Source organism: Hevea brasiliensis, chromosome 15 (assembly GCF_030052815.1).
Source record: "Hevea brasiliensis isolate MT/VB/25A 57/8 chromosome 15, ASM3005281v1, whole genome shotgun sequence".
Lineage (NCBI taxonomy): Eukaryota > Viridiplantae > Streptophyta > Magnoliopsida > Malpighiales > Euphorbiaceae > Hevea > Hevea brasiliensis.
In genome coordinates, this window is record NC_079507.1 from 55,120,536 (window position 1) to 55,140,840 (window position 20,305).

General features: G+C 29.2%; 1 protein-coding gene across 1 annotated transcript; it reads right to left on the reverse strand.

Moving 5' to 3' along the window:
- Positions 1-15,631: 15,631 nt before the first annotated feature.
- On the reverse strand, positions 15,632-16,572 carry LOC110641313 (cyclin-dependent protein kinase inhibitor SMR6). Its single transcript, XM_021792976.2, has one exon. It carries the CDS (start codon positions 16,273-16,275, stop codon positions 15,949-15,951), a length of 327 nt encoding a protein of 108 aa, XP_021648668.2. The 5' UTR covers positions 16,276-16,572; the 3' UTR covers positions 15,632-15,948.
- Positions 16,573-20,305: the final 3,733 nt, after the last annotated feature.

Here is a 20,305-nt window from a genome sequence, read left to right on the forward strand (position 1 = left end):
TATATATATATATATATATATATATATATTATTGGATACTATAATTTAGGTTTACAATTTTGGGACTTTCTTTTTGTACAAATGTTTACTTTGTATAGGAGTTTTCTAGTTGTAGACTTGTTGTGGTTTTCTATCTTTAGAAAAGTATCATGGGTATTATGTATTTTTCTGTATATATATATTCTACTATTGTGAATGAGAAAGACAGATTTGAAACTCTAATACTTTTAGAATTTGTTCATGGTATCAGAGCTATGGCTAATGATGGGAAAGAAACCGTTGTGCCGTCAGCTTCTGCAAAGACGTCTTCGAACCCTTATATACTGAATTCGAATGATAATCCAGGTAATATTATTACCCAAATTTAGTTGAGAGAGGAAAACTATGATGAATGGGCACGGGCAATTCGGACTGCTCTACGGGCCAAGAAGAAGTATGGGTTCATCGATGGAACCGTTAAATAGCCAGAAGAAGATTCCATGGAAATTGAAGATTGGTGGACTGTTAATTCGATGCAAGTTGCTTGGATTTTCAACACCATTGAACCCACGCTTTGTTCAACCATATCTCATATGGAGAGTGTGAGGGAATTGTGGGAAGATATTAAACAACAATTTTCTATTGGAAACGGACCAAGAGTGCAGCAATTGAAGTCATATCTTGCAAATTGCAAGCAAGATGGGCAGGCCATCGTCTCATATTATGATCGGCTCAAAACAATTTGGGATGAATTTAACAATTATGATCAGATACCGATATGTAAATGTAGTGGATGCAGATGCAATCTTACTGCAGAATTGGAAAAGAAACGTGAAGAAGAAAAAGTTCATCAATTTTTGATGGGCTTAGATGACGAAGGGTATGGAATGGTACGTTCTAATATACTAAGTACAGAACCTCTGTCAAATCTGACTCGGGTTTACTCTACAATTGTTCAGCAGGAGCGTGTGAGGTTCATGACTCGAACGAAGGAAGAAAAAGGTAGCCCCATGAGCTATGGCATAGGAGGTTGGGTCATCCTTCTTCAAAAGTGGTAGAATTAATTTCTGAAGTTGATAGTTCTGCTAGAAATAGTAATAAGGCTTGTGATGTTTGTTTTAGAGCAAAACAGACCAGGGAAGTGTTCTTCTTTAGTGACAATAAAGCCCAAGAATGTTTTGATTTGATAAATTGTGATTTATGGGCACCTTATAGAGTTCCAGCATCTTGTGGTGCAATTTATTTTTTAACAATAGTTGATGATTGTTCTCGTGCTGTTTGGATATACTTGCTGAATGAGAAAGATAAGGTTGCTTATGTTCTTAGAAATTTTATTATGATGATTCAAAGACAATTTGAAAAAAATGTAAAAATTGTTAGAAGTGACAATGGAAGTGAATTTGTCTGTTTGAAGAATTATTTTGAGGAACATGGTATATTGCATCAAACATCGTATGTTAGTACACCACAACAAAATGGGCGAGTTGAAAGAAAATATTGCCATATTCTTAATGTGGCAAGAGCTTTGCGATTCCAAGCAAATTTGCTTATTGAATTTTGGGGTGAGTGTGTGCTTACAGCTGGTTACTTAATTAATCGAACTCCCTCTATGGTGTTGGATGGTAAAACACCATATGAAATTCTTTTTGGAGAGCCTCCTTCTTATAAGCATATTAGGACCTTTAGGTGCCTTTGCTATGTGCATAATTTGAATCGGAATAACGATAAGTTTGCAAGTAGAAGTAAGAAGTGTGTTTTTGCAGGATACCCTTTTGAGAAGAAAGGATGGAGATTATATGATTTGGAGAAAGGTGACTATTTTATTTTTAGGGATGTGGTTTTTATTAAAGCCGAATTTCCTTATGCTGAAAAGGATATTGTCGATATAGAGCTAACTGAAAATAGAAATATGAATCAGGGTTTTGATGTTGTTGAGGATCAAGAGGAGCGAAGTGAAGAAGAGGAAGTAATTGCTATCAATGAAGAAAATAGAGATAATGATGGTGATGGCATAGAAAGTGTTGACGGTATAGAGGAGCACCTTGGTAGGGGACATAGGACAAGGCAGCCTTCAGTTTGTTTGAAGGATTATGTAACTCATACTATTCAAGTAAGCCCCTCAACGAGTTTATCGTTCCAATCAAACTCCTCAGGTATTCTTTATCCTATAGCACATTTTGTGAATTATGATAAATTCTCCTCGCAACATCGTTCATTTTTGGCTAGCATCACTGCAGGACATGAACCTAATACTTATGCAGAGGCAATGAAGAAGGAATGTTGGAGAGAAGCAATGAGAAAAGAGATAAAAGCTCTAAAGGACAATGGTACATGGACAGTAGAAGACTTGCCTCCTGGAAAGAAAGCAATTGGAAGCAAGTGGGTCTATAAAATTAAGTATAACTTCGATGGGAGTATAGAACGTTGTAAAGCACATTTAGTGATACTTGGCAATAAGCAAGTTGAAGGAATTGATTATCATGAAACGTTTGCTCCCACAGCAAAGTTGACTACAGTCCGCACTTTTCTTGCTGTTGCAGCCACAAAAAATTGGGAACTTCATCAGATGGATGTGCAAAATGCGTTTTTGCATGGTGATTTAGATGAAGAGGTGTATATGAAAATGCCTCCTGGTTTCGTTTCTCAAACTCCTAGAAAGCTATGTCATCTTCGAAAATCTTTATACGGTTTGCGACAAGCACCTTGTTGTTGGTTTGCTAAATTGGCTGCATCCTTAAAGGGGTATGGATTCAAACAATCTAGTTCCGATTACTCTTTATTCGTATTTCGAGATGGTCATGTACAATTGAATATCCTTGTCTATGTGGATGATCTCATTATTTCAGGTAGTGATGAAATAGCAGTGCAAAGATTCAAAGATTATTTGAATAGATGTTTTCATATGAAGGATTTGGGGAAGTTGAAATACTTTCTCGGGATAGAAGTGGCACGTAATCCAGATGGAATTTTCTTGTGTCAGCGTAAGTATGCTTTGGATATTATATCTGAAGCGGGTCTACTTGCGGCTAGGCTAGCCAACACTCCTCTTGAAGAAAATCACAAGCTGGCTCTTGCTACAGGAGATGACATTAATGATCCGGGTCAGTTTAGAAGACTGGTTGTGTAACACCCCTATTTGCATAGCCTGATATTTGTTACTATTCCAGTGACCGGTGTCTATCCGGACAATTAAGGGGATTAGAACCATATTTGAGACACCTAGATAAGCCCTGAATGCAAATAAATAGTGACTACCTGATAGGTAAGTATAAATAAGAAAAACAGAATATAAAAGGTTAAATGAACCGGGAGTCACAGCGATGGGTGACCTTCCCGGGAAGGGACTGCGAGGGCCATCGTAACCCGAATTTTGAACTGAAAAATGTGACGCCGCGGTCCTTAGGACTATTGCGAACATAGTAGAAAAGAGAAAATCATGAAAAAAAATTTTTAAGTAGGTCAAATAATTAGGTCAGGGATCCAGAAGAAATATCGAATAACTTGCTAATCGGATTGAATCAGTGAGGGACAGTTTGGTCAATTCACCCCTAGAGATGACTCCTGACCTAACTGTCCAATAAAATCGAAAAAACAAAAATTTTGAAATCGAAAATTAAATTAAAGAACTATTTAAAAATTAAAAAAAAAAAAAAGAATAAAAATGAGACTTATTACATCAAGATGATGACATCAAATATGACATCAAAATTAATTTTAATTTCCCAACCTTTTTGACCAAGTAAAATAGCCAAATAATTACATAAAAACAAAATAAATAAAATTTGCTTCATTTTCCTTTAGTTGTGCCGTCCCCTCTCTCTCCAATTCGCTCTCAAACCTCCATGAAAGATCACCATTAAAGCTTGATTCAAGCTTGATTTTCCATACACATAACCCTAAATTCCCTCAAAATTTTCCATAAAAGCTTGCTATCTCAATTAGAAAAGAAGATTGAAGAAACAAAGAAAAGAAAAAAAAAGAAGAGAATTGAAAAATTGGACATCCAAGTTGAGGTTAGTAATTTAAGTTGAAAATTTTAGTTTATTATTTGTGTGTTTAGCTCAATTAAACTAGAAATCAACTTAAAAATCAAAAGAAAACTATTATGGGGGACTAAAGGGAAATTCAGCCAGCATTAAGGGGTATTGATATTTCATAAATTTGATGGAATTAAAGTGGTAGTTAAGTTAAATTAGGTGTATAAAGTTTGATTGTGAACTTTAATTGCATTAGTTAAAGAAATTGCGTAAATTAGGGTTTTTGGCACTTAGGGTTTGGGAAAAATCTTAGAGAAAATTTGTAATTAATATAATGGAACCTAATTGAGGTTTGAAATGGTCATTTGGAGTCATTTGTGGTGTGTTCGAATTGATAGAACCAAAGTGAAATTCAGATTAGTTAGGATTCATATTCTGGCAGCTTGACCTAGGTCCCTTTTAGGGACCAAAACTGAAAATTTACCAACCCAATTGGTGTGAGGCCAATTGAGAATGGAAACAGACACATAATGACACATTTTTCATTCAGGTATCATGCATAGAAAATAACCATAACATAGTAAACAATTAGGTCAAACTCGGGTGTAGTGCACTGTCACTGTACCAAAATGACCAAATGAACAGTGGCCATAACTTGGGCTATATAGGTCCAAATGACCTGATTTTTGTGGCATTGAAAAGGTATAACATAGCACTACAACTTTCATAAGAACACGAAACTAAATTCTATCCATAACCCAGTCATTTTGCCACCCAAAATTAATGGTCTAAAACTGCCAGAACCAAATTAGGTGCCCGAAAATCTGGGTTAAACCAATCCGGCTAGCCATGTCCAAATGGCCATATCTTGGGCTAAAAAACTCCAAATAGAGTGATTCAAAAAAAAGGAATTAAAGTTAAGATAACAAAGAACAAGTTCTATGAAGAACACTTTGTCAAATTCTCACAACAACATGATCAATGGAATAGTACAAAACAGGACATCAAATCTGAAAAATTTAAAATTGTACCTAAGAGACCTAAAATTTGAAGAAGCAATCAAAACCAACGAATTTGGCACCCAAAATGTGGTATGTGGGTATAATTGGATTTTCCATACCTATTAAGCATAAAAAAAGTCAACATATTGATATGAAAAGTAACCCCGAAATAAAAATTTTCAAGAACGTTAGTTTAAGCATATTGGGGCTAGAATTAAGTATATATGAATTAATTATTGGATTTATTATAAGCTAAGATACTGAAACACTATAAATTACGTGTTTCAGCTGAAAAAGACCTGAAAAATGATAGGGCAAACTGAGTCAAGGCCTAGAGGCGACTCACATCAGGTTTGTGCGCAATAACTTTTCACTTTCGATTTGCTATTAGAAAATTTATTTGAATACATTTTGAAGCAATTTATGCGAAAACAATCCTTTGAGAAACATTGTGTTGCCTACTTTGTAAATGGAAATTTGAAATGAAAATTGATTAATATTTTGCATGAAATGTTGAATAATATGATTTTGAAATTATTTTTGATTCACATTTGGCATGACAGTTCCTTAATATGTTCTTCCTCCAATTGTGGGGTTGAGTTTGATATTTGATCATTTTCCTCCCTCTCTGACTTGCCAGTCTGAGGTGAGTTTAGATGAGTACTCATTAGCTAGCTAACCATCTCCCTCATTGATTTCGATTAATGGGGTGAGTTTGCCTTCTCGTGGTGTACAACACAACATGTTTGGAAATTTTATGTCATAGCATAAGTTGTGTTATTGATTGACAACACTATATTTATTAAATTGTTTGATCAAATTTGTGTTATATTAAGCTTTGAAAATTGTGATTTGAAAAATTATGAAATGCGATTGTGAGATTTTTGAATTATGAATTGTTCATAAATGTTTTACATTATACATTTTACATTTTATTGTGTACCACTGAGTATTTTTATACTCAGCAATAGCTTTTTTTGCTGTCGCAGATATAGGCAAGGAAAAAGCAGCAGAGTAAGCTGCTGATTTTGGGGACTACTTAGATACTTTTGTACGGATATTTAATTATACCTTTGTAATTAGTTGATATAAATAATTTTGTAGTCATATGTACTTTTATAACTGATCAGTTATACAGTTAATATGTAATCATATTGTAACACCCTAGGCAAATCCCACATCGACAAAACACGGGAGAGATGCTGGGTTCATAAGATGGAGGACAATATCACTAGTGGGTCGGCCATTACATTTATTGGTATGTGGATTGTAACACCCCACATCGACAAAACACGGGAGAGATGTTCATAAGATGGAGACAATATCACTAGTGGGTCGGGCCATTACATTTATTGGTATCAGAGCCAAGTTTCGAACCACAAATGTAATGGCCCGATATTGTCCGCTCTCCATCTTATATACCCAAATCTCTCCCGTGTTTTGTCGATGTGGATTTGCCCAATCCACCCTTATGGGACTCACCATCGCTCAAGGTTGCTACCACAAATGTAACGGCCCACTAGTGATATTGTTTAAAACGCTAGGGTAGAACCTCCATCTTATATACCCAGCATCTCTCCCGTGTTTTGTCGATGTGGGATTTGCCTAGGGTGTTACACATATTGTCTTTTAGCTTTTTATATATGTGAATTAATTTATAAATGTAATCAAATATTTTGAATGCAATGGGAATGAATTTATTTAACTGTTTTGAAAATGTTATGAATTGTGGAGATTGGATGGATTTGTATTGATTGAGAGTTTTGGTAGTTGAATTGGTGAAGTGTATCATTATTAGGAGTATTTTTCTACAGGTAAAATTTTCAATTTTTGCAAATACTGTTGGCACTTTGCCAAAATTTTATCAGAATTTGCCGAAAAATAAAATTTGCCAAAAATTTTACATAACTTTTCAACTTCAGTTAAATGTTTTTAGTTCCTATAAAAAATGCTCACCACTTTCAAAAAGTAAGAAAATGATTTTAAAATCCATTGTAGTGTACTTAATGGGTTATCGGTAGGTGAAGTTCAGTAAGTCATTAGGTATACTACGGGATCATATTATGTCTTACAGAAGGATAAGGTGTGACAGGTTAGGCATCTCATTTATCTAACAATTACTAGACCTGAGTTGTCATATTGTGTGCATGTTCTTGCCCAGTTTATGCAGGGTCCAAAGAAAGAGCATTGGGATGCAGCTTTGAGGGTTGTGCGTTATTTAAAGAGGAACCCAGGTCAAGGTATTCTGCTTCGAGCCAATTGTGATTTGAAATTGTACGCTTACTGTGACTTGGATTGGGCTGCCTGTCCGTTGACCCGGCGATCTTTGACTAGATATTTTGTTCTATTGGAGAATTCACCTGTTTCTTGGAAAAACAGGAAGCAGCACACAATTTCTCGATCATCTGCAGAAGCTGAATATCGTTCTATGACTACTACGGCTTGCGAGCTCAAATGGTTAAAGGGATTATTGGCTTCTCTTGGTGTTAAAAACTTTACTCCTATGCGTTTGTATTGCGACAGCCAATCAGCTTTGCACATTGCTGCTAATCTCATTTATCATGAAAAAACAAAGCACATTGAAGTGGATTGCCATTTTATTCGTGATGAGATTCAAAATGGAAATATTCAGACTGCGTTTGTCAAGTCTTCTATGCAACCAGTTGATATTTTTATGAAGGCCTTGGGAAAGGATCAGTTTGATATTCTTCTTTGCAAGTTGGGCATTTTTAACCCTTATGCTCCAATTTGAAGGGGGGTATTGGATACTATAATTTCGGTTTATAATTTTAAGACTTTCTTTTTGTACAAATATTTACTTTGCATAGGAGTTTTCTAGTTGTAGACTTGCTATAGTTTTTTTATCTTTAAAAAAATATCCTATTGAGGATGGGTATTATATATATATATATATATATACACGCTTAGAAAATGAGTAGTTCCGCTTATATATAATATTATGAGCTGGCGATGAGCGAAAGTCCCAGTTCCACAATGCAACGTCTCTTAATATTTTATATGCACGCGTGCAAATTTTACACGTACAATTATGTTATTTAATAGTAATAATTATTATGGATAGTCCTTGAATGCTGAGTCAGGAATACCTCATCACATTCAATAATAATTATTATGTATCTGTACACACAGATTTTTAATATGAAATTACTCATCTTAGGAGAAATATGAATATTTTATTTATAAAAATAATAATAATATATTATTTATGTTTAACTATTATTGTCATCATGATATATAAAGTAACTAATAAATATATATATAGTATTTATTTTATTATTAAAATAAATATGTAATTATTAATTTATTATATATAATAATTTAAAATTTAATTTTATAAAAAAATATTTTTATGTATATTCATATATTTTATCAGATAAGAAATGAATATTATAATTACTTTAATTATTATTTATAATGTTGTTATATTTATTTATTATTTTTATAATTATAATAATTTATTCATATAAAACTAATTTAAAAATACAAATTTTTTATATAATAAATTTTAAAAGAATATTATAATTTAAATAAAAATAAATAAAAGTCTAATTCCTCTTTGTAGTGAGAAGGAAGAGAAAAAGAAGAAAAAAAATTGTGAGAATTTGTGTGAAATTGCATTTGAGTCATTTTATTTTTTCCTCAAATTGAGTGAACAATAAGAGAAAAACCATTTTAATTTTTCTATTTTTCTTCTATGTCCTTACATGCATTTTTTACAAATTAATTTTTTAATTTTATAAACTATTTTATTTTAATGTCGAATTAAAAGTATGCATAATTAGAATATTCATTCAAATATATATAGTAAAATATAAATTTAATATGACGATAAATTATTATTCAACTAGTATATTATACATAATTATTTAAATAAAAATTATTTAATTATAAAATTATATTATAAATAATCTATCATACTATTCAACTATAAAATTATATAATACTATTCAACATAATCATTTTTTTGATATAATTTTATTTATTCATTATAGGAATAATGACAAAAATATAATAAAACACAAAAAATACACAAATCTTTTCTTTTCTTTTGCTTTTCATCTAGAAACTATTTATAAAAAAAAAATTTACTTTTTATAAAAAATTTATTTTCATTATAATTTCATTCACTTTTTCTTTTTTAATTTTTCTCTTTCTACAAAACATATATGCCCTAAGGAATTAAAATTATAATTATTAAAATAAAAAATAAAATCACTTATTTAAGCAAATTTATAAAGAATCACACCCGTGCAAGAAAATAGACCCACACCACACGCCGTTTTCTTTCTTTATTCTCTGCTATAAATAATGAAGAGAGATCAGCTCAATCTAAAATGTGGCGGTGGCCCCACAAAAACATTTTTTCATACCCATTTTAGACAACCACTTCCACCTCCAATTGCACTTCAACCTTCTAAAAAACCACGGGCAATTTAGTAATTTAGAACCCAACCTCATCCTCCGCATTTCGCGGGTTAAACACGAAATCTTGGAGGGAAAATTCGAGGGTTAGGGTTGGGGTTAGTTTCCCGCCAAAGAAACTTGGGGCAGGCCGGGCAGGCAGAGCCCAAAGAGGGCTAAAACCGCGTGGAAAAAGAAAAAACACGGGGGCAAAGCAAAGTCAATTCAATCGGGTTAAGCAAAGGGAACGAAAATCGATGATTGATGGGAGTGTTTGTTTTGAGAGAAAAAAAAAAAAAAAAAGACTGATTTTTTTTTTCTTGGGAAAAAATATTATTAATTGGGTATAGAAATAGAATCTTCTTTTTTGCTCACTTTGGATTCCTTTGAAGGCCCATGTGTGCATGTCTAAGTCTCTTCTCTCTCCTTTATTTCATGCATTGGATTCTCTTTTTTCACCTTTCTCTATTAATAACCCATTTATACCCCTTCCCTAAGTACCCATTATTTTTGCCTTGTTATACGTGTAATCAATCTATTTGTGGAAGGCAAGGTTTTATTCAGATATTTTTGCTAGATTGCATATAGAATATATTTATAGCAACTTTAAATTTATATAAAAATAAATTTATTTATTATTAAATTAAATTTTTATATATAAATTTATATATTTTTTATATATATCTTAATTAATTTTATAAATATTTCAATACAAATATTTAATAAATTCATTATTATATGAGTTTGTGCTTATATTATCTCTACATATAATATAAGCTATATAAGAAAGAATCATATTATAAATTATTTTGTACATGTGAGACTTTAGATTTATATACCCATTCACATTAATGTCAATCTTATATTAGATTTTCAGATTAAGTCCTTTTTTATATAAAAAATATTATTGTTTTTCACTGTTTGGGTGGAGAACTAGTGATTTTTGTTTCAAAAAGTCAAGAATCTTTTCTTGTTTCATTTTTATTATTATATAATTAATGGTGGGAGAAACGGAATTTTAATATATATTAATTAATTAAGACATCTTCTCATCCTTGTCTATTTATTTATTTTTTTTATTTTATAGAACATTCTTTTCTTTTGAATTCTTAATCTCATTCTACGCTACATAATTGCCAACATATTATAAGTTTTGAATTTGATCGGACTTGAGTAGGATTTGAACCCGATTGGGATTTCTTTTTTTTTTTTCAAATTTAAAATTTGTTTGGATCAATAATTTGAAAATTTAAATTAGAATCGAACCAGTTATAAGAAACTGATTTTGATGTCTCTTCAAGTTTTGAATCGAAATTGAATTGAAATCGACAGTTTTTTCTCTTAATTTTAACTCAATTCAAAAGATTTTTATAACAGAAATGGTGATTTTAGATGATGTATACCGAATTAGTTTTTTAAATCAAATCTAAAATTAGAATTGAATTTTAATTAGACCAAAATCAAATTCAAACTAATTGAAACCCTAATCAATCAATCCAATTTTATTTCATCCCTTAGTTAAATTCTGAACCGTTAATTCTAACCTAAAATCAAACTAGAACCGGCCGATAACCAAGCTTACATATACGTTTTATAGTTTCTTCATCAACAAAGGAAATTATAGTGTTAGACGTAATATTCTTTATTATAAATGTTGAATAATTTGTTTAACTCTAATTTTATAAATTAATAAAATTAATCTCAATTATTTGATATCTAATTTAAAAGGGAAAAACAATACCAGCCGCTATCCATTCCCTCAAAATTCATTTATTTTAGAAGCTAGTTATAAATTTTTTACTAATTTCATGAAATAAATTATAAAAAGGAATTGTACTTATTAAGAAAAAAAAATATAAATATAAAAAAATTCATTAAAAAAATTGGCATAGCACGTTTTGGTAATAGCTTGCAGCGAAGCAATTGGCCGCTTGACGTTGGAAAGGCAGATTGCTCATGGAGTTTGTGGATAAATTTTAATAATTGTTCTAAATTTAGAGGATATAATAGGGTTGTTTATGAATTTAAAATTATAATATAAATTTTTTGAATTTTAAAATTTTGTATAATAATTTTTTTTTGTTCATAATAGTTGGTTTAAATAATTTAGAGTGAAAATGATGTAGATAATTCTGTTTTCTTTATTTAATTATGGTAAAATTGATTATAATTTTCTTCACAAATTAATAATAAAAGAATCTCAGTCATACATGATAATGAAATGTTATATTATAGTAGCTAATTAAAGAGACTTTACATCCGAAAAATAACAATAATTATTCACATTATCGCTACTTTAAATTGTTTGTATCAACGTGTTACTATTGAGGGTTAGAAGGATATTACTATGTAAAATTTTAAAATTTAAAGAGTTTTATATTATGTTTTTAAGTTTATGGATATTTTTATTATAATTCTTAAAATTTAGGGATAATTTTTATAATTTATATTGAATTTATATGTTGACGACTTTCAGGTTTCTAATTTTTAATATATTTTAATAAATATATATGCAAGCTGCAAATCACAATAAAATTAATTAATTAATTAATTAATTAATTATGGGTTTAATTTTTTTTTACTTATATTTTTAATTAAATTAGATCAAAATTGATTATTAGATATAACTATTCAATTTAATCTATTAATTTTTTAAAAAATTTATTTTAAGTGTTAAATTATTTCAATATCTAAATTGAATTAAAATCATTCTTTAATTAAAATTAAACCGAAACAAATCAAGAATTAAAACTGATAAGGAATAAAAACCCAATGATACAGTTTAAATCTGTTTTAATTTTGAACCCATCAAATTTTATGTGTATGTGTATATGGAGAAAAATTTTAAAATATAACAATTATATGTACAATAGTTATATTATAAATATTGATCATAAATAATTTTAAAATTTAGAAAATTTTATATTATATTTTTAAGTTTATAGATATTTTTATTACAATTCTTAAAATTTAAGGACAATTTTTATAATTTATATTGAATTTATATGTTGACGACTTTCAAGTTACTAATTTTTAATATATTTTAATAAATATATATGCAAGCTGCAGTTTTAATTTTGTTCTGAAATCACAATAAAATTAATTAATTAATTATGGGTTTATTTTTTTTTTTTTACTTATATTTTTAATTAAATTAGATCAAAATTAAAATTAAACCGAAACAAATCAAGAATTAAAACTGTTAAGGAATAAAAACCCAACGATATAGTTTAAATCTGTTTCAATTTTGAACCCGTCGAATTTTATGTGTATATGTATATAGAGAAAAATTTTAAAATATAACAATTATATGTACAATAGTTATATTATAAATATTGATCATAATAAATTTTATATAAATCTCAACATAATCGACAGTGAGAATGAATTAATTGTATATATAATAGTTATATTGAATAAATAAATTATGATAATATAATCTTTTATAAATAAATATCACACGCAATCACTTAAATTTTTAGATTAACTTATTAACTTGTCAATTATTATTATTTATTTAGATAATATATTTATTGATATTTTTTATAATGATAAGTGTATTTTGTTTATGTGGTTATATTTTTAAATAAAGCTAAGGAATAATAATAAACGTTATGCGTTTGTTTAAAAAATGTTAGATTAAAATATAAAGATAATCTGTGGGATAAGATATGATTAGAAATAATGATATTTGTTTAGATAATTAATTATCTGTAATCACATGATATACACAACAATTATGCTTTGCATTGTTTTGAGCAAATTTCAAAGATCGAGGCTTAATACATCAGCAAATACGTATATATATATACCTAGTTGGCTAGGTGTAGGATAGATAATTGGACACAATTAATCAACAAAATAATCATATAATAAATGGACTTAATATGGGTCTTTTTTTTAATTAATTAATTTTTATTAAAAATATCGATGATCTCTCTCTTGGGTCCCCACTAAACAAGCAAATGACTTAAGCAAGAGTATTCATAGATTGGAAGCAACCGAAGAGGACAAAGCACAAAGTCATTCATTAAGCTGGATCAAATTTGGGTTCACTCCGTCACCAATATATATTACATCACATTATATGTCATCTCATTGTGATAAGGATTGCTTGCTTAACTATACCTAACAACCCCCCCTATTTTTTCATATCATTAAATAAAAATTGATTAATTGTTGACGTGGTTGTTGGTTCATGGTTGAGGTTTAATATTAGGTATGTCTAATAATTGATCATTTGAGATTTTATATCGATCATAAAATATATATATATATATATATATATATATATTTAAATTTAATAAAAATAAAAATTTTATTAAAATTATTATAATTTTAATGATGATTCATTATTTTTATTTAGATCTAATCAATGATTCATCGAGATTTTACATCGATAATAAAGTATGTATATTTTTAAGTTATATATAAATAAAAATTTTCATAATTTTAATAATAATTTATTATTTTTATTTTAATTTAATATACGTGTGTTTTCTTTAACTAAAGAAAATAAAAATTAATTGAAAGTTGGTAAAATTTAATCAAAATAAAATAAACATTAATTCTTCAATGACAATAATTGAAGATTGAGGCATTCAATGCACTGACAGTCCATATTTTTCCTGGATCATAGGTTCTGAGCGCTTAGCTCAAAAATGTGGATAATCATGGAACAAATTAAATAGGCCTATAGTTATGAGAAAAAATAAAATAAAATAAATTTCAGTCTAGTATGAGAAATATATTATTGTACATGAAATTAATTTCAGAAAATCCAATGCTCCCCTGGTGGTGACATTAAACAATAGAAAAGTCAAAATTATCCATAAGAAATGATTTTATAAAGAGAAGACAAGAAGAAAAACAAAACTTATCTTCTCATGTGGGATCAAATTGAATCATCAATTATAGGGAAAAACTGTTGCTTAACATGCAAATCCAAAATTAAATGACCAGAATCTGACAAAGGAAGACCATAATTTTTAGTACAGCTTTACTATGTGCTTTCTTAAAGTTCTCCTAATCCCCAGAGACACCCTTTGCTTGTTTTTTAAAATATGCAATAAAGAGAACCTTGGATTAGGTGAACTTCTCTTTGTCACCTTCTATAACAGATCTCTCATCAGGCATCAAATATCTTGTCTACTCCATCTAAACTAATTAATTTTTTTTACAAATAAAAATGTAAAACAAAAATAGATAGACTATCTCACATCATCACTATACACTTAAACTTTGTGATTGTGATTATTAGCAAGCTATATAATAAAAAGTAATCATTTTTTTTCTTAACACAAATATTTAAACTCGAAACTTTTCACTGTATCTAAAATTGAAGAATAATTAATCAAATTAGCTTGATTGGCAATATTTGTTGAATTTTTAATAAATATTTGATTAATTGGATTTCACCAAATATAACATAATTGTCTTTATCACCAAGTTGGTTGAAAGTTGAAAGTTGAAAGTAAAACCAAATAGTTCTTCAAAACCCCACATAGGATTCTAACCTATCACATTATTTATGGGTTTGTCATTTTATAATCAGAGAAGCATTAGTAAGAACTTGGGATGGAGTTTTGGTGGCGAGGTGGGTCAAGTAGGTGGGGCAAAGAGGAAGATTAAAGAAGGGATAGGTAGAGAGCATAAGAAAGAGGTACTTGAGGCTGGCAGGCTCGCTAAGAGGGGATCTTAGTCAACAAATGGAGAAGCATCCGTGCAGCATCTCTAGCCATGAAAAAGATTTTACTTTTATAAATTTCTTGGAGAAAAACTTTTGCCTACTGTTCTTTCTTCACATATTCTTTCCACGAACGTTGTGACTGATCTACACTATGCACGTGTGTGTATTTCTGAATTCTGAGTGTGTATACTTGTTCTTCCTCAAGAGGGAGAGAAAGTGATCTAATGGGTTGAGGAAAGCAAAGAAGGGAAGTATAGCTTTTGCACACTAAGATTTTTGGCTCAAAATATCTCTGCAAAACTAATTATTGAGTGACCAGAGTGGGCTGATGAATGATTAGTATAACATAGAACTGGCAGAACATAAAATTGAAGGTACTACTGTGCCACTGCCCACTTAACCAATTTTGAATATAAAAAGTACACTAAAAACCCACCAAAAATTAAGCTGATAATTCCTGCTAAAATTTGCTAATTAAGCTTGCTTTGGTAACAACAAAGAATGGAGGTGCAACTGCAAGAAATGCATATTCTTTCACATTCAAGCATCACTAGTAGGTAACAAATGACAACAAATACAATATATCTTCTTAGGCAAGCCAGAAACTTTGGAACAAAAAGAAAAGATACAGAAACTTCTCATTAACCAAAAAACAAGAAAGGCTAAACCAAACTACACTAATCATTTCATAAAAAAAAAAAAATCATATCTTTGTACAACTTAAGCTCCTAATCACTACCAAAACATAAAAATAGAGATAAAAATTAACAATAATAGTAAAAGGGAAAAAAAAAGAAAGATAAATAGTGAAAACACTACAAAATCTCTAAGCCCTAACTCAACCCTCTCTTAAGGCCAAACAAAGTGCAAGTCTTGTCTCTCAATTTGCTTTCTCAACATAGCATTTAAACACTGATTCCAAATCAGGGGGAGTAAAGAACTCCCTAACACCATTGTAGTTGCACCTCGAAGAAGGCCGTCGCTTCCTTGGTGCTGGCGGGCACGGTAATCTCTCTGGTATTCTTGCCTCTTTCGCTGTTGGGGTTGTAGAGCACTCCTCTTCTTCATCACCATCGTCGATGTCTTTTCCTCTTGGTTTTGTGCTTATTGGCTTGAGTGAAGTCCTAATAGCTATTCCAGCGATTACCCATTTTTTCCCTTCCGAGTCTAAACCAGAATCCACTTGCGTCTTCTTTGAAAACCCCATATTTTGATTGAAAGAAAGAAAATAAGAGATTTTTCAAGTGAAAATTAAGCAAACCCAGGAAAGGGTAATCCAAAAAGTAAAAAACAGAACAAGAACAGAGCAAACCAGAATGAAAGAAAAGATGGATTCAAGAATCAGAACAAAATCAAGAAGAACGAGCAGAGTAGAAGGAATAAGAGAAAAGGCTCTTTGGATACTAATTTTTGTGAGGGAGAGAGAGAGAGAGAGAGAGGAGGAAAATGAAAGAGAAAATAGCTTAGAAAGAGGGAAAGAAAAGGAGAGAATTTGAAGGAAAATAATAAGAAAGAGATTGAGAGACGAAGAGAAAGAGAGATTTATATATATTTGATTGGGCCAAAAAGCAAGAGGCAGGGGCGGCTGCCCGGGATTCTCACGGGCAGTCGAAACCCGAGTCAAGGGATTTTTTTTTTGGCGCCAAAAATTTCGAGGTTTAGTTATCAACGGCTCTTTTTCCCGCGTTCATTATTTTCTCATGTTTCCGATTGTACCCTTCGACGTTTTCTGGGGATAGCACAATCACCGGCACATGGTTTTCGTCAAGTCAAAACGTCGTCGCTTTTAGTACAAAATGGAAAGCCTATAGAGTTGCCGTTTTAGGACTGATTGGCGTTGACTATGTCAAAAGGAGTCCCCCACAATCGTAACTCTTTTAAAAATTCCACAAAAAGGATATATTTAAGCAAAAATAACCAAAAAAATAAAAAAAAGTTTCTTTTTTGCTAACAAACTTTAGTCGAATGATATTAAAATTAATTATAAAATTTTGAATTCAAGTTTCTATGATAATTCATTTTATATATATATATATATATATATATATATATATATATATACCCTTGATAAAATTAAAACAATAAATTTTCTGTACATAAAAATTACTTCATTATAATATGTTTCTAATTTTTAATTAATTGATTATTAAAATTTATTCACATGGTATCAAATTTAGAAAAAAAAATGTCATAAAAATTAAATTTAAGTTTAGCCTAATTTAATTAATGACTAAATGTATATTATTCATCTAATGGATATTAGCTTCAAATCTTATTCCTCTTATTCACCTATAAAAAAAAATAAATATTAAAACTTAGTTAAGAAAAAATGATGTATTTCTCTCATTAAATTATTCATATGTTCATATATAGTGTCATTATTTTATTTAATTTTTTTCGTACAAGCAAATTCCTTCAATCAAGACTAGAAATTGACTACGTGCTACAATTTAGACATTTAAGAATTGATTTGAATAATTAAAAAATTAAGCTATTTTTTAAAGATCATTGATGTCATCCTGAATTTATGGATATTCAGTTGGTGTCTAACGACTAACACCTTGGTGATCTAAAAATAAGAAGAAAAATGAGATTCGTTAATTGTCTAGCAGTCACTTTGACATTCAAATCAATAATGAATTATATTGAATATTGTAAAAAGTATATTTGCTCTATTTAATTTTTTAAGACGTACCTTGTTCTAAGTCTCAGATTTATTTATATAAGGATTGGGATAATAATTATTTGTAATATCAGTTGGATCTTTGCTATTTCCTTATTTAAGTTATAACATAACATACAGTAATTATTATGCTTAATCTCAATTGTAACTTACGATATAATATCCAATCGTTTTAATTTTATAAGATGTCGATCTCCTTATTAATAGACATTTATTCAATCTCGGAAAAAGATACCATTTTTATAACATATCACCCAAGAGATTATCTTTGAACTCGAATTTAAAAAATATTCGGACCTAAATTTGGTTGATCCGAACTCATTAGGATCGATTTTTAGCTCTTCTATATCAATTATGATAAAAGTTCATAATTATTTTAATAACTAAACCCCATCCTACATATAAAAATAGAAAAATAAGTTACTTTATTTGTTAATATAACAAACAAATTTGAGAAATTAAAAATAAATAAATAAATAAATAAATAAATAAATATTTGCTTGAGATGATCATGTCTCAAAAAGCCTCCTAGAATTTTGGTTGGGCCTGTGAAATGGATAGGCCCATTATGAATAATGAGCCCAACCCAATTAAATTCCTAAAAAAAATAAAGGGATTTTGAGGTTAATCAATCTGGGGAGGTATTGTTGTTTTTGTGATTGAGCTGGCTCATTATGTAATTTTTATGTGTTAATTTTGTAATTCAAAGTATGTAGCCTTTAATTTCTACAGTAAATTTATCTAAAACTTGGTAAGAAATTTTGAGTTAAAATTGTGGTTGAGTTTCATTTCCTGATTTTAATTTCAACTTGGACATGATATTGTTTGGAGTGATTCTATTATAAAATGAGACATAATTTATAAATTTACTAGTTTTGGACTTATCATATTTAATTATAATAAAATTTATAAATTTAGAGCTGTTATGGTTCACTTTGTTTAAGAAAAATAATTTATATATGAAAAATATTTTTTATTATTTAATTATAATATTAAATTAATAATATATATATATATAAAATTATTTTTATATTTTAATAAATTATTAAAATTTAAGAAATCAAAAATAATTTATTTTTTTAAGAGAAAATTATTTTTTAAAAAAATAAAGAAAATATTTTAATCTTAATAAATTAAATCCAAGCAATTTAGAGGTGCTCACTTTACATTTGGCAAAGCCTATGTATTTACGATAGAGCCCGCTGCTATAGTCTGGCTTTTGATGATTGCGAGAGAATATTTACTGTAAAGCCTTTGATTGCCTCGAGAAGATCGAATTCAAAATTTTTTTGTTAAATTTTTTAAAATAATATCTAAAAAATCATAGAAAGTAATCATTTTTTTATTATCAATAGATAAATATACACACCAGTTTAATTATAAAAATAAATACCTATTAAAATTACTTTAATTTTAATAAAATTTTTATTCAATATAAATTATACACATATACTATTCATAATCAATATTAATAAAAATATTTTTAAAATTTATTTGTATTTAAATATTTAACTTTTTTTAAATGATTGATTAATAAAAAAGTGGATGGAGAGATTAAATGGTCCATTAAATTAAATATTATAAGCTAATTAATTTGATTTTTAAATGGTAGAAATCTATTAATAATTATGATTTAATTTTAGGAAGAAAATAGTTATGGGTGTAGTTATAAAAAATTTGAGTTCATATAAAAATTAATTTATATTTACTTTCATTATATATACTTTAATTAATTTTATATAAATTTCGATATAAATATTTAATTATTATTAAGATTATTATAATATAATATCAAATTTATATTAGATGCTTATTCATTTTAAATTAATTGAAAATTTATTTTTTAAACTTAAATTAAATTGAAACTCCACATAAATAAAAAAGGAGTTGATACATGTAAACTTAAATAACTTGTTTGAATATTACACAAACCACATTACAAAATATTTTAGCAATATACGCAAACATCTACTAATAAATTTTAATTTATTAATACTTAAATTTTTTAAAATTATGAGATTTTAAATTTAAATTTCAATCGAATAACAAATCTAGTTATTTTTTTGGATTAACCCTTGTGGTCTGCTGGCTGTATAAAGCTAGTCCCATAATTATAACCCAATCAGACTTTTTCCTTTCCATAGAGAAAGTGCTTGCTGAGATCAGAAAAGGCCAACAGTCCTCTCCAGAGATGCCTCCATATACATGAAAGCTTCCACCTTCTTTATGAAGAAGCTTAAAAGGAATGCCCCTGCAGAAGACAATGACACCACTAGTCATCAATGTAAGCTGGACACAAATAGGTGGGTTCCTATGGGTGGCTAGTGGCAAGTTGGCAACTGGCTTAGCCATCACAGACCAACCAATGGGAAGCCTGTTGACATGGTTCCACACAAGTTGTGACTTGTGACCTATGAGGCCTTTCATGGTGGTCTTCTTATATGTGGGGTCCACTAATAATTCAGCCTAACCCATGCCTGCTCCTGATTTTTCCTTTTCTTACTTCTACTGGGTCTCTGGCTCGTTGTGAGTTTGGACTGTGTGCAAAATACAG

What these genes read in the sequence shown, in the direction of transcription:
- LOC110641313 (XM_021792976.2), bottom strand. Translation starts at nt 16,275, where the DNA reads ATGGGGTTTTCAAAGAAGACGCAAGTGGATTCTGGTTTAGACTCGGAA.